We start from the raw sequence: 16646 nt of genomic DNA on the forward strand, positions 1-16646 counted from the left end.
TATGGTACAGGGAATAATGGTAGAGTTGATTCAGGGAAACAGGATGAAACATAAGTCATATGCATTTTTGCAGGTACACCTCAGGTTTAGCCTAAAGGACAGGTGATGTTTTTAATATAATACCGAAAAATAGACTGACATACAGTCAACTGAACCTTGTCATCAACCCTAAGAGATTTTAATAAACAAATATATATATGACAATAGTATCACCACAGAGCTCTCTAGTACTTAATCATATTTGTCACAGACAGAAATATGTTTATGCTCCACCTGGGCAGATTACAAATTTTTTGGGACAGTGTACCAAAAAAGCAAAGACTAAAATTGGAGAGGGGGAAAAACCCAAACAAACAAATGAATCTACAAATAATCTGATACTAAAAATATGCTCTATTCATAAGAATTCCAAACTGTAGATCAGGGGTAGCAGTCTGTTTAAAATGTTGCTTAGTTTCTGATCTATGCAAGTCCTTATTTTAGCAGACAAGGTTACCAATACCTTGTGTTAGAATGAGCATTATTTTCTCCTCATTTTAAGTAAAATCCTTTCTTCCAAAGAGTTTTGAGGAGGGGAGAAGGAAAAAGGCAATTGACACATAAGCAATGCAGCTTATCAGGCGTGCAAAAAAGGAAAAGGTCCGTATACAGCCAAAAAAAAATAAGTTTCATAAAGACAGTGTTTGCCATTTGAGAGTTGGCAACAGAGTATTGGTATTGCTCTCTGTCAGTGGTACAAGTGTACATAACATACTATATACTGTACTTAATTTTAGGGAATAGCAGGAAAAAGCTTTGTTATGTAATACTAGTCACTGTATGAAGATGCAAATGCTGTGGAGCTTGGGCTGTCATTACACTGTTGTTTTAGAAGACCATGAGGCTGTACAGCTTTTCTCTTTGTCTTGCTTTCAGCTTCATGTCTCATGTGATCAGAAAAGGTGTCGGGCATAATTCTGATGGGTTTTTTTAAGCTGAAAAGGACTGCCTCTGTGTTTGATCACCATTTCATGAATTTATCGGTGCATTTGTGCTAAAAATTCTGATCGTTTAAGACTGAAGTCAGAACTACCCAAATAAACTATTACCCCATAGTGTGTAGGTCACAAATTATTCAGAATAATTTGGTGACTGAATAAGATGTGGTTTGCTTAAATCTGAACATGAGCAATTTTTAAAGATGAAAATTAATTCATCATCACATTTCTGCTCAAAACTAGGACTAATTTAAAGGTAAAGACTTCTGAACTGTCTATAGAAGTGTATTTTAGTGTATTTTAAAACCACAAAAATTAGAAAACAAACATATTGGTTTTAAAGACTGTATTATGAGCATGGGAATGGGATTTAAAAGTGTTATGTGTGGGTTTCTGTCTAGCTGTTAAAGGATTCATCATCATCTATTTACATAAAGTAAAGTGCAAGATGGTTTTCTTTAAAGCATGACTAGTTCTACTTTACAGTGAGTCCATTTGAGTTTTGGTACAAGATACTGCTACTTCATTTGTACATTAATACTGCCTTTGTGACTACCATCTGTTCAGAGAAAGAAACATCAACTCTTGGCATTATCAGATATTTTAAGATAGGCCCTCCAGGAAAAATGAATGGGCTAGTTGAGAAACTGTATAGTTACGTAGGGGTTTGTACCTGGAAGCTCAGAAGAAAACTCATGTATTTAGAGAAAAGAAGGGATTCATTCACTCTTCCAAGGGAAATAAGTCCCTTTGGGTGGTTAAGGCTAAGAAAGTTTTTTAATAACAATTTCCTGAAATTACTGTTGCAGATGGAAACTGGATGGATGGATAAAGAAGTTTTTCCTTAGCATTTGGAGTCATAAAAAGTCATTTTATGTACTGTTTTCTCTTTCTGGTCTCCCTAGGCCAGTACTAAGTGGACTTTGGCTTTTGACATTCTGAAATTGCTTTTGCCCAGATAGAAAGCTTGCTTTGTTTTCAGCTTGTAGGTTTGCTCAGTGAATTTTGTGCTCAGCATTTCTAGTGCTAAATTCTGCAGTATTTTTATGGACCTATTCCCCTTGCTGCTCTCAGAGTGAAACAGTCTTGCAGCAACACAAAATCCTGTGAGGAAGACACGAGAAGTAAGAGCAAGATGCTCGATGTATCAAGTCCCATACACAGAAGACTTTGCTTTATGCTCATAATTTCTAAGGCTAAATTCTTCTGTTTGTTGGAGTAGTATTTAATCAGGGCAGATAATGTTGCTAAATAGTGCTCCTTAGCTTTTTAGCTAGTTCCTTAGAGTTCCAGCTACTGATTTGCTGTTAGAGGGGATATTTATCTCTGGTTGTATTCAGCAGTGTATCTGGCATTCTGTGCTCTTAGAAACTAAATACTGGGAAGTCCATGACTGTGATCAGTTGCAGAACTTCACGTTTTGTAGGCTCCAGGTCAATGACTCATGACTTAACGCTAGGCCACAGATACTAAATGAGTTGAAAAACTGATATTATAGGCAGATGCTATTAGCTAAATAGATGGGGGAAAGATGTTAATTTTTCTTGCAGATTAAATTTTGAAAATCTATTCATTTGTCAGTCTTGCCAGCTTAAAAATGAAGCTCAACTTGGAGCAAGGCTCCCCCATACTTTCTTTTTAAAAGCCCTCATTTTAACTCAGTTTCTATTATTGGTCTTTAGGGGAGAGACTGAGAGTCTCTGGAAGAGTACAGGGTACTCTGCTCATCATCATCTTTCTTTTGTTCATGGGGAGTGGGAACTGAGCAAGACATTAATCTGTCAAAGTTTAAATACATTTAATAGAATTATATATATATATATATATATATATATATATATATATATATATATACACACACACCTTCCTTCACTCAATTTATTCATCTCTTATTTAACTGATTGGAGAGCCCTTTCTGTGTTCTCTGAATTTAGGTGTCATGGATTGACAAGGGGGCAGGGGGAGGTTCTGCCACTGCTCTTACAACCAGAAGCAAGTCCCAGATACCTTGTGAGGGAGGCACTGGGTGACAGTCCAATGTAGGAGAGGCCAAGAACTATGAAACAGCAGCTTTGTCTGCTTTGACAGTGATTGCTGATCTCTGGATCAACAGTGTCTTGGTTTCTGACTTCTCTGTGATCCATATTAAATTGCTTTTTACGCTGCACTAGGCTGAAACAGCTTGACAGAGTTCATACTTTCATCCCTATATCCAAGATAATGCTGGGGATTTTGAATTGCTGGTGATTGCTTTTCTTTGATTTTTATTATGACAATATGTTTACCAATTTACATTAAAGCCTGCAATCCTATATCTATTTCAGACAGCAGTTCTTTCCAAATACATTTTGAGCATCAGAAAACCAAGAATGGGGGAAAATAAGTCCCTTCAACCTTCACTGTCCTAAGTGACGTGTGAGTGCCACAAACCTCCCCTTAGATTATCATAAGTGAACATGCCTTGCTGATCAACAAGAGGAACAGAGCTCTGAATTAGTTTGAGAAATCAACAGTTTGCATTTTTATTTTACCTTTTTTATCTTTCATAATTATATTTCTGCCTGCCAGCCAGCTGTCACCCTGTAAACAACCTCCTGCTTTCTTTGCTTGTGCTCATTCTGTTTGAAGCTGCTATCAGTCTGTACTAATGCAGGTGATGAAAGGCACTTTTAAATTTTATTGAATCATGATTCTAGCTCCTGCTTGAGGGAGAAGAGCAAGACTGCACTGCACAGACATGTCCTAGACTCTTTCTGTGCCAAAATGAAATTAGGTTCAGCATCTGCAGAAGTCTGTTCAGGGACCATAGGCCTTACAAGCTCAAAGGAATAATTTAAAGCATCCAAGTGAAACAAATCCCAAGTTTATTTAAATTTTTGCATTTCCTGGAGGATCAAGGGAAAAATCTTCTATAATCTTGATGAAACCCCAAAAAATCAGAGTCTTATTTTCTTTTCTGAATTTTAATTTCCCCTGCCGAAATTCTCTCCTTAGTGTTACCATCCTCCAAGCAGTGGGGTTCTGGCTGGCAGACACTTGGCTGAAGAATGAGGCAGGTTTTGCCAAGTGTTGATTATGCTGTCTCCTGTAGCTGGCAGTGGTCCTGCAATCCAGCTAAACCTGTTCATCTTCCACATTGCAAAGCAGAGTAGCACCATAAGCTGTCCATCATGCCCAGCTGCCTTTCTGTGAATCAAATGAAACAAGGTGAAAAATAGGTACTCCGAATTTGTATTTTTGACATTCAGTCATAAGAATTGTTCCTTTCAGATTCAGAAGTTTTCCTCTAAGAATTTAGTTCTGAGCTCAATGAGTGCATGCTACAAAGAAAATCTTTGCAATTTTGCAGCTGTATTTAGACTATCAGCTCCCCAGTAAGAAAGCTTTCATGAATCAATGGGACTATTTTCAGGAGACAGGTTAGCACAGACTGAAAAACGAATCCATACCCTTCTCCAGCCATCTGGTCTCAACTGGGCTTTTAGTCCTGTTACCATCTCATTTAGCAAGTCAAGATTCTCTTCTATTTTTTAAAATGGTAGTTCTGTTATGTCTGTCTACAATTAGTATATTTTTATGAGCCATACCCACTGAGGCATAAACAAACTTCTCTTTGTGTAAAATGATTTAGGATAATAGAGTATTACATTCTGCGCTGGTTACTACCTAAAACCAGCTAAATAATTTTGAAATATGAGAATTTGTCTTAAAATAAAATAAGGAAGACATTTAGCACAAATAGTGCTATACTGATCCTACAGCAGTAATTGTTTTATTTTGCTCTATATTTGTCTTTCATAGGCAATCTGGTACATTTTTGCTTTGTCACCCCTAGTGTATCTTATACATATACTAGATGAATTATAATCTCACTGTTCTCTTGAACTGTTAAATTCCTAGACACTCTTGTTTAAAATGCAATCTGAAAATGCAGAGAAGAGCATTAAATGCAGTGAGACAGAAAAAAATGGATCTAAGTTGTTATTAGTATGGATTTCAAGGTGTGCTTTTTTTCTATTTGGTCTTCTTTTAACATTATGGATGTTTAGTAGCAGGGTTGACAACAATGCTATTACTGTGCTCTGTAGAATCATCCTTTCATACTTCAGCTCCTGCACGATTGCCTTATTTGCAGTCCAGGTCTTTGAAACTGGTGGTTTTCATGCAAAATCTCCTGCACAATAAAAATAAAATAGGACCTCTCAAACAATCTAAATGTTTTAAAAAATTAAAATTAAAAAAAAAACAAACCCAATTAAAAATGTTCCCAGATCTGCTTTAATTTTTGGCATAAGGAGAGGTACATGAATAGCTTGAATTATTACAAGATAAGAAGTAAATTGCAATTTTTTACCAGATTTACTTGTCAGTTTACAGAGGGAGAAACCTTTAATGGAAAGACTTTTTGCATAGAATGAGAGATAATGGCCAAAGCTAAGGTTTCAGATGCCTTTAGATTGTGTTTGTTTATTTTTGCAAGTATGATGGAAAATAAGCAAATAAAAGGCATGGAATACCTCAAATTTTTGGAAATGTTGTTTTCTCATCAAGCAAAGAATATTTAATAGCGCAATTGCTTCCTTGCAACATTTCCAGCTGACTAGAGGTGCTAAGATCTTACAGGAAAAATGATTGTGAAAATAGGCTCCCTGCAGTTTTTTAACACTGACAGATGAAGAGCAGTAAAAAGAAGTGCCTTTTTTTTTTTCTTCCTAATTTTTCTTTGAAAATCTATCTGGTTTAAAGAGGTAGAATACCTATATTTATTTCTGGAAATAGACTGGATGACAATAATCTTTATATCTGCAGAAAAAAAATTAACATTACCTCCTTTGTGTTTCATACTTCATTATTAAAAATTACTAATATGGAACCAAATACTCCTGATAGAAATATATGACTAATAGATACTTACCTCCCAAGACTGATTCTCTGGCTTGATAAGTTCATGCCATCTACTTCAATAGGTTAGAAATCTGTTGGTAGTTTGTGTCTGAAAATATCTGGTTGATCTGGGTTTGATTATCCTGTTGTAGGATGGTGGCCTGATAAGGGAATTGGGATACTTTATTCTGAGGTTTGCACAACTGTGTAACCACAGCGGTGCCTGTTGTGAATGAAATCCCTGCGTGCTGATGCTTAATGGATAAAAGGCAGAACATCCCTTTAACATGGGCTGCACATTCTGAGTGGTGATGGTGTGTGTTCCACAGACAGTTACTTTTTGAAGTTGTTTTCAATTCAGAGTGAAATTAATACACTTCGTGTGCATAATAATGGCATTCTATATGTTAGACTGGCCTTCAGTGGACGGGTTCCATCCAACACTGATTTTATAGTGGCCTTTCCACACTGGCAACATCTTATCTTCACAAAGATTCATAAAGGGACTAAAACTAAGTCCCGGGCTCCAGCAGAGTTTACTGTAACTGTGAAATACAGTAATGTTTAGTGTATGATCTTCATGCTCATTTTCTCTCTAATACTTAATGGCTGGCCAAATTTACCTCTGTTGAGAAGCAAGGCTGTTCAGCAAAGTTTGAGTATGTGGGCACAGAGAATGCAGGCTTCAGTTTTACTTGCATGGAAACATATTTCCACAATGAGAACATCTTAGAGCTTGTGGAAGAATCTTGAATTAGGCCTGCCTATACTTTGTACACCCATTTTTTTATAGTCCTGAACAACATTTGTCTTCCTTTTTAGTTTTATTATATTTTCTTGTTCAGATTGTTCATCGGAATCAATGCATATTACCCAGCCATCACTATTAATTATAGACAAATGCCCCAAAAAATGTTTACTCCAGATGGATTTACTTTAACACTAAGTTTTTTATTACTTTATGCATTGATTTAAATAATATTCTTTCTATACATATTAATTTAAATGACAGCAAAAAAAAAGTAAAAGATTGCTTGTAGTGTAGTTGGTGTAAAAAGTGGTCAAATGCAGGAATGATTAGCTTACGATGTACAGGAAGAAAAGTAATTAAAATAATAATAATGGCATTAAATTACATCTTGAGTAGAAGCTTTTTTTAATTAGACTAAGCATATATACAGCCTTTTCACATTTTTTTCCTATTCACATAGAACATAATTAATTTTGACATCTCTGACTGTGATAACTACTAAACCAATTTGTTTCACCTCATCTTTTCTATTCGGGGCATTTTTCTAAGTGATATTTTTGTGCATTTTTTGGACACAGAATGGCTGAAAGCCTAATTGAAACCTGAGAATGAATTGGATGATTTAGATCCTTTTTACACTGGTAACCTTTTTAGTCTGGTAACCTTTTTACCCTGGTAACCATGCACTTTGCTGCAACACAAACTCAGATTATTTTTCCTTTCAAGTGACATTAGATAAGATGTTGTGAAATAATAAATTCCTCTGAAAATTGCAGTCTGTATTTGTATTTTACAGCTCCATTTTTCAGGATTGATGTGCATCAGTCCAGCCGATTTGCAGCCCTTTAGTGAAAATCACATCCAGTCAGAAACAAATGGACTATTGGTGATAGAAAATAATTTAGTTTCACTTTTTCAGTCAAGTTCAGAATGGTTTGATCCAGAAGTTGTTTTAAAGTTTGCATTTAATCTTCACATCAATACTGTCATGACTGATGGGAGACTGGGGATAGCAGGCAGGAGCTGGGAGCAGCTGCAGCCCCTTCTGTTTCTTGGAAACCAAATGGATGAAATGAGGAATTCTCAGCCCTGTTGTCCTGGGAAATCCAAATGTCTCTGCCTTGCTGTTGTAATCTGTCAAGGCAGGGGATTTGCCATTCTAACTGACATAAATTCTGACGTGATGAATTTGGGTCTTTTGTTTTTCTCGCATTAAGAAAAGGGGTGAGAGGAAAAGAGAAGGAGTCAGAACAGATTTTGATCTGTTTACACAGTTAAATCTATGGATTTGGGCTTTATGCTTCCCATAACAGAATGTTATGAGAGTTTTTCCCCCCCAAATATTTTCCGTGTTTGGCTTGTCTGGGCTGATTGCATCCAAATGACCAGATACTTTCAGAGGTCAGAACTGCTTCCAGATTGATTTGTAAACTTTAATACCATCTGTTTATCAGCTCTCAAAATGCGGGAGAAAAGTGGATTACTTACTGCACATATTTGCTGACAATTCTTGATATTGAACTTTGCTCAGGCCACCAGAAAAAATTTACAAGATGGAGAATAACCAGATTTAATATTGTTTAATAAAATTTTAGAAGTTACATTGGTTTAAATTTGAATTTGCTTAATCTCTCCATGCTTGGCAGCCCTATTGCTGAGGTACTTCCAGTTATGACTTTTCCATATTACCATCTGATATTTTGTGTGTGCATTTTTTCTATCATAGCAGGTGTCTAGGGCAGTTTGATTTCTGAAAAGGGATATGTACTAATTTAAAAAAACTATTTGAAGAACTGGGAGAAAGTACCTGTATGTAGATAAATTAGCAACTTTAGCATAGTCTCATGGAAGGTTAATATGATCTGTTTTGTTAGAAGATGCCATCTCACTAATCTGATGTTCAACTAAAATGACACTATTTGAGTGTTGTCAGTTTGTTTTATTTAGAAAGTAGTAACCTTATTTCTTAATCACAGGACAAAAGCCATAATCTGTAATTTATATTTAACTCTGCCATTCATCAGACTTTTTACGTGCCATAGGAGGAACAGAAAATCTGGTGATATTAGATTGCACCTCTAAGGAAACAGTATATTCAAATGCATTCATGTGTCTGATGCTATTTTAATGATTTTTAACATCTATTAATGAATAAGAAGGTTTTCTAAAAGAGAAAATTAATATATCTAAACTGCATTCCTCTAGAATTTCACCTCAAAGGAAAAATGTTCTATTGAAGATGTGTGATAATAATTAACATCATCACTGCTGTCATCGTGAGTGTCTTTGCTACTAATTGCGTAGGATATGTTAAAAATACTTTCCTAAGAATTGCTATTCATGCTTTCTGTGGAGAAAAATCTTCAATTTTAGCATATGTGTTTCAGAATTGTACTGTAGTTGTTGCCTACTTCATAGCAGCCTCTAAAAGAAAACTTTATTACGCTGTTTTGCTCTCTCTCTGCTTTTCCCACTCTGGTTGTGTCTTTACCTACACACTTGGCAGCCTTATTTCTGAATCACGGTTGGCATTGTCCAAATGTAGAGTCCTTATAATGTCCACGATCATCAGCCATTTAATCAGGTTTGGATAGGGAGCAGCTTGGCAGTCCTTTTTCAATCACAAAATTGCACTTAATTCTTCAAGATGACCTTCATTTAGTAGGCTTTTTTGTTAGTTTTGATTCACTCATGCAGAATATATTTTTTTTTATTCTTTCAGTCTTAAGGGTTCCAGGAAGATGGGATTTCTGGGAAACTTGCCTCAGGAACTGCTTACTTGAGAGTTGTACTTTGAGCCCATTAATACGTATTATACCTACTGAGAAACTTTTTGCCCTTTTTGTTTGGTTTAGATTATACCTGTCAAACTACATTTGAGACACTTTTGCTTTTTTCCACTGTCAGTACAATAAATCCTCCTTTGCAATCTTGTCTTGAAGGTTGTATGTTTAAATTTTGGTGCTGGCAAATATTATGAACATGTATTTTGTGCAACATTCCACTTTTCAAAGACAAGATGAAAATGGTGTTTAGAGTTTCTAATCTAACATTTAGCTATCTTACACCTTAATCAAACACATAACAGAAAAGATCAATACACTTTTGCCTCAAGTTAACTCTGAGGCCAGTGTACACAAAAAAATGGGGAATGAAAATTATCTCATTACTAAGGAAAATCCCTTAGCGTATACATTTTTTATGAAAGGCCATTAGTAAAGCTACAGATCAAATTCAGTATCCTGTGTGCTCACTTCTGTGAAACTTCTTACAGTCCAGAAATTAGCTTAAGCAGTTTTTTAAATTTGTCATTTGGGTTTGGGTTTTTCTTTTTTTTTCAGTAAGAAAATAAGTACAGACACATTTTTTCCTCCTACAGATCTTCTGCTCAGCAAGATAAGTGTTTGATTGAAACATATTGTCTGTTCTGTGTGCATATTATAAACTATGCAGAACATTTTGGTCAGGATTTTGCCAAAAGGGTGCTCAAAATTATACATTAATGTGTCTTAGTTGCATTATTTGAACTTGAAAATTACAGCTTTTGTCAGGTTCTCCTGAGGTAGAATAATTTTGTGTACAACCCATCTTTCTGGTTCAAGAGATTTGATTATTACAGTACTTTGGTTGTGAAGATAAAAATCATTGAGCAATTTACTGGTGCAGAGTAGGGTCACCCTCACCTCTTGGGTTAAAGCAGCCCTCAAACATGGTCTTTCTAAAAGCACCTGTTTCTACTCAGGTGTTTTGTCTTGTTCCATGAGTTTTCTATGGCTGTAGTCTTGGTTGCATGAGAAACCAACCATTTTTTCTTGTCCTCATGATGACAATGAAAATCAGATGGCGTGTCCACAATGACTTTTCCTACTACTTCTTGCCTGGTGTGCTGGCAGGTTGTCTGTCCTACTGCTCTGAAACTTTTCTGGTTGCTCTGATACAACAATGACAGCCTTTCTGTTAGATGAGGTATCACAACCAGATTTTGTCCTTGAGGGTTTTTTGAAAAAGATTGGAAAAGCGGCACAGGACAGCTCATTTGAAGGAATGCAGTTTTCATCTATTTTCTTTTTTGAAAATGGTTAACGTCTCTTAATTTTGCACTGCACTGTTCTGCCAAGAGAATAATCAAGCTAAATTAATCGTAAGATATTGGGATCCTGGTAAAAAGCCTTGGTCTGCTTTGAGTGGAGGGTGAGATGTAACATGCAGAAACCATCTGAAAAGGGATTTATGCAATTGCAAAAATATTTTTTCTTGTATTGTTACTCTCCAAGTTGTGCAGTTGCCAAGCCATAGTTTTTAGTGTGGGTTTTTGTGTGCTGTTTTGGTTTTTTGGGGGAGTTGGGTTTGTTTGTTTGGGTTTTTTCCTTGAGAACAAAACAAAACAAATTCATTTGATTGTAAGTCAGCTGGAACACTTGTTACACTCAAAATCTTAGAAACATTATACTGTTAAGGCTAATGTCTGCATGGGTGAGGGAGGTGTAGGAGGCATGTTTACTACATAATCTTTTTATATATAGTTTTTTTTAAAGAGTATTGATTTAAAGGCAGTTATTTCGAGGAGATACCAGGTAGCTGACCTCTTTCTCCCATTGCAGCTGCACTCTGAGCGTCACCCTGGAGCAGGCGATCACACTGGCCCGGAGCCATGGGCTGCCCCCTCGCTACATCATGCAGGCGATGGACGTCATGCGCAAACAGGTGAGGTGCTTGCTGTGCAGGAGGGTGTTGGAGCATTCCCTACAGGAGGGTAGGCACACAGTTTGTGTGATTGGGATGGGGCTGCAGCCCAGCCTGGTCTTCAATGGGCTACAGCTGTGAGAAGCAGGTGAGCAGCAATGAGCCACAGAGTGCCCAAAGGGAACAGAGGGCACACGGGGGCAATACATGAACATGAGTGGTATAAAAGGTTGGGCTAAAGAACAAGAAGGACAGATGCTTGAAGCCTTCTGGAGTGGTATGATGTTTTACTTTATGGGCAGATACCTGGACCCTTCTGCGGAGGTATGCTGTTACTCTGTATGGGTTGCAGCTTTCTGACATTGTATGGCAATACGCTGTGGTGTGGCTGTCTCAGCTGTGATGTACACTGCAACGGGAGACCTGCGTGCTTCCAAACAACCCACCTAGTTATCAAACAGGGGTGACTCAAGCAAGCATTTTTTAGCCCTTATCTTAATGCTGTGCCCTGTCTATCTGGGTCTTCTTAGTTTGGGTGTTTTGGCCTTTTTTTTCCCCTAAATTTTCTTCCCTTATTGTTGAAGGTGTTTTTTGTTTGTTTTTTTTAAATTCTTTAATATAGAAACAGGCTATCTTTAACCAGTTATTTGCTTTCTCTTATTATTTTACTAGGTGATTTTTGTATAGTAACTGCCTTGGTGTCACTTTACATCAGAATGGTCTGTTGAGTAAGATAACTTATATCTTGATATATATGATTGATAAAAACAACTTGAGATTGTTAACTATTGCCAGTAAAAAGGGACTCATGTGCTGAATTAAGGGAAAGTATAGAAGGAAAAGAGAGAAAGAAATACCATTGTTTTTAACTTTCCAGGCAAGATTCCTGAGGAAAATGTCCTTATTACAAAACAATGTTTTTCACTCTTTGGTCATCAAGGGCTATTAGTATTTAGAGGCTTTTGTGGATAGATAACCACCTCAACATTAACTCTTAGTGTGAAGGTATGCAAAAAATACTGAATTAAAAGGTAATATCAACTGAAAATGGGGGATACACTCCATTGTATTAGCACAGCATTTTCCAGAGTATCTTGTTATCAGAAAATACTTTCAAAAGGATGTATCTTTGAAGGAATTCAGAGGAGGAACATGAATAGTCCAGAGGTTGTTAGACCTCTGAAAACTCTTATAAACTGAAGATTGAAGAGCTCAACCTGTTCAGTTGATGAAAGAGCGGTTGAGGAGGGACTTAATCACTCTGCATGCATATGGGACATGTAGCCTAGCCTGTGGTAGCTTTCAACCTTACAACAAATCATAAGCAAATTACAGGATGCACTCAATCTTGAAGTCAAAAAAGCCATAATTAAATATTGTACCAATTAATCACAGATAACACAAGGTTCATAATTTCTGGGTTCTAGATGGCACCTAATTTATTATGTTCATTATCTTTGTTACATATTTTGTGCAGTAATCACAGTTACGAAAATGATTAAAAAGCTGTACCTCTAACTTGCTATAGAGAAAAATATGCATGTGGTAGGTGTGACCTCTGTTAAAGCAATTTTGTGGATAGTTTCAAGCCATTGATTCGCATCAGTTGTATGTTAACTGTTGTTGCTGAGTACCTCAGAATATTTAGTCTCACTCCTTTTTGTATTGGGCTTCCACTTATTTTGGTGCATAAATTAAGTTTCTGTGGTGAATAATCAATCACCCTTGAGGTTCTTGAATTGGGTCATATACATCTGCTCAGGAATTAGAGCTTTAACTTGAAAAGAAGGCTACTGCTTTATATGGATAAACTTGCATGTATAGCTTAATATGTCTGCTAGTGAAGATTTAGGCAAAAGACAGATCTGAGTATTTTGCAATCAAAAAATATGTTTGTAGGGGTTTGCATAAATATACTTGTAGGATGTAGTCTGTCAAATTGTTCATTTTCAACATACATAGCTAGGCCATTTTAAAAATGCTGATTCATTTTTGTAGCTTTTGCAATTTATTTAATGAAAAGGAAAGACAAAATGAAAGAAACTGACATAGTTTTGAGCAGCTGTGGTACTTGCTCAAATACAGGTGGAAAAAAGGCCTTTTGATGAAGCTACATTCTTTGAAGTAAAACAGCAGGAGGTCAATAGCTGTTAAAAATACCAATATCTCAATACCACACACAGATACTGCGAAAATGTGTGCTAGTATATCTAGACTTTTCTCACACATCCTTTCTCTTGCAGGAAACCACTATGGCATTTAATTGAGTATTAATCTTTTGTCGTAATTTTAAATCAGTCTTGGAGTCCTGTAGTAGAAATATAACCCTCCATTAAATTCTAAATGTTTTGGACTAATTTCAACAACACACTATGGTATTTTCTAGAAACCTGTTTGGATTTAATGTTTAAATTATCTGTAGGATTTGGCTGTCAGGATCATAATGCAGGCCATAAAACTTGGAAGAAAAAATAATAAAATGGCTTCTTGGAGCTTAATGCAGAACATTAGTTAAGAGCAATACGTGTGCCTTTTCCATATAAAGCAAACAAAAAAAAATTATCATCCCATTTACACACTAAACCTTTTGTAGAATAAAGATATTAGCCACAGGGAGGTGCAAGTCAAAGAACATCTATTTCATCTGTTACTCAGCAGCACTAACTCCTGTCAGTATCAGCTTCCACTAGAGGAAATTATCTCTACTAAAAGTTGATGTGTTTTCCAACTTGAACCAGTACTGAATAACCAGAGACACCTGATTGAATGGATAACCTCAGGAATGATTTTATTTTTTAATTGAATGAGTCAAGATCATGTTAAACAAGACTAATAATAGCTCCAGCTGTACTGTTAGAACAATGTTCAAAGTAATTGTCTTGTCTGTTATAATAAGATACCAAGCACCTGGTCTGTGAAAACTAAAGGAAAGAGATAAACTTGTGAGAGCAAGTCTGTGGAATGGCTTTACTTAAGTGGTTTTGATTTATTTATAAAATAGGGAAAAAATTGTGAAAACATCCCAACTATCTTTTGGTAAATTTTTAAACTTACTGCTCATGTATCTACTCATGTAAACATCTCTACACATAAAATACTATGTAAAACATCCTGATGGCAGTGTGACTTCAGGATGCAGCAGAGAGGACAGAGGCCTAGGAAAGGAGCTACAGGAGGGCAGAGAGCTCTGAGGAAAACAAGTAACTAAAAGGCTGATAAACAGAAAAGGCCAGAAGAGAATTTGTTGTCTTTTAAGTGACTAATCATGTTTTCATGCCTTTTTTAAAGTATAAAATCAACATTATATTTAGAGCCCACCAGGGGAGGGACTATGTTAGACCTTTTGCTTGCAAATAGAGATGGGCTGGTGGGAGATGTGGTGTTTTGAGGCTGCTTGGGGCATAGTAATCATGAAATTAAAAATTCAATATTTGGTGAAATCAGGAGGATCATCAATGAGACTTTTACAGCGGACTTCTGAGGGCAGACTTTGGCCTATTTAAGAGACTTATTTAGAGAGTTCCTTAGGAAGCAGCCCTTAAAAACAAAGGAGTCCAGGAAAGGTGGGCGTGGTTCAAAACAGATCTTGAGGGCCCAGGAACAGACTGTTCCTGCGTGCCAAAAAATGAGTCGATGAGGCAAATGTCCAGCGTGGATGGACAATGAGGTTTTGAAGGAACTCAGGAACAAAAAGAGGAAGTATCATCTTTGGAAGGAGGGTCAGGTCTCTCAGGAAGTATTTAAGGGGGTTTCTAGGGCATGTAGTAGAAAATTAGAGAGGCCAAAGCTCAGGGAGACTTGGAATGGTTGGATGGATGGGCAGACTCCAATAAGGTGATGTTTAATAAGTCCAAGTGCTAAGTCCTACATTTTGGCCACAATATCCCTCCATAATGTTATAGGCTGGGGGTGGTGTGGGTGGACAGTGCCCAGGTGGAAAAGGACCTGGGGGTTGACAGCTGACTGAACATGAGCCAGCAGTGTGCCCTGGTGGCCAAGAAGGCCAATGGCTCCTGGTCTGTATCAGGAATAGTGTAGCCAGCAGGAGCAGGGAGGTCATTCTCCCCCTGTACTCAGCACTGTTGAGGCCACACCTTGAGTGCTGTGTCCAGTTCTGGGCCCTCAGTTTGGGAAGGATGTTGAGAGGCTTGAGCACATCCAGAGGAGAGCAATAAGGCTGGTGAGGGGCTTGGAACACAAGCCCTGTGAGGAACCACTGAGGGAGCTGGGGGTGTTTAGCCTGGAGAAAAGGAGACTCAGGGGTGGCCTTATCACTCTCTACAACTCCCTGAAAGGTGGTTGTAGTCAGGTGGGGGTTGGTCTCTTTCTCCAGGCAGCAACTGACAGAACCAGAGGATACAGTCTTAAGCTGTACCAAGGGAAATATAGGATGGATATTAGGAGAAAATTTTTAATGGAAAGAGTGATGAAGTTCTGTAATGATCTGCCCAGGGAAGTGGTGGAGTCACCATATCTGGATGTAATTTTAAAAAGGCTGGATGTGGCACTTAGTACCATGGTTTAGTTGAGGTTCAGGGTTGAGGCGTATGGGTTGGACTTGCTGATCTTGAAGGTCTCTTCCAACCTAGTCATTCTGTGAATAAGTCTCATAAGTATTGTACTGATTTAGAGCTTTTTGAGTGTTTTCTCTATGTGACTGGTTTTTGCTACCCTTAAATTAGTGTGTAGCTTGAAAATAAACCTATAATTTTTAAACATGGCAATGAGAATACTAGTTCATGTAGAGGGGTCCAGATCGATGGTGTCTGAGAACTGCCATCATCTTTCACTGGTGCTCTGGCAGTACTGGTATGCAGAGGGGTAGCAGTCTAGAGTCATGTAACACAGCTCTCCCTTATGCCCATGTGAGACAGTGTCAATTAAGAATAGAATTGGATAAATATAAGTTAGCAGTATATTGAAATAGAAACAATATAATGATGCTCAGTAGTGACAAAAAGAAGTCGCATAGCAAGTTGCTAGCGATTTTTGGGGGCTTTTCCTCAAAATAAATAAGAATTTGGTGGTTTTAATTAAGGTCTAATTTTTGCCCCAACTAAACAATAAATTGCATGATTATATAAAGCTAGGCTCCTTTTTAAATCAATGCATTTGATTTATTATGTGAGCAAGAGAGCAAAATTAGTTTGTCTAGTGAGTGATGCAAATAAAAATAGGCTGGTTTTGTTCTCAGAGGTTGTCATAACACTGACGTCCAGAATCAGCATGTGATTAATTTAAATAGTTTTTGCAAATATATGTATATTCTGGCTCTCAGTGCTGTTAATCATGTGCCAGTCTCAGCAGTTTGTCATGGTAAGGTTTTTTTTATTATGATAAAATTTTAGAAA

At 37.0% G+C, this 16646-nt stretch overlaps 1 protein-coding gene across 2 annotated transcripts in view; it reads left to right on the forward strand.

Annotated features, from left to right (window-relative positions):
- Positions 1-16646, forward strand: part of PREX2 (phosphatidylinositol-3,4,5-trisphosphate dependent Rac exchange factor 2) — a 168907-nt gene that overhangs the window by 140989 nt on the left and 11272 nt on the right. For both annotated transcript variants that reach the window (XM_002198999.6, XM_072924731.1), the window contains exon 38: positions 11214-11316. In XM_002198999.6, coding sequence (XP_002199035.4) covers positions 11214-11316 — 103 coding nt within the window. The remainder of the gene's footprint in view (positions 1-11213; positions 11317-16646) is intronic.

This window comes from Taeniopygia guttata, chromosome 2, assembly GCF_048771995.1.
Source record: "Taeniopygia guttata chromosome 2, bTaeGut7.mat, whole genome shotgun sequence".
Classification (NCBI taxonomy): Eukaryota; Metazoa; Chordata; class Aves; order Passeriformes; family Estrildidae; genus Taeniopygia; species Taeniopygia guttata.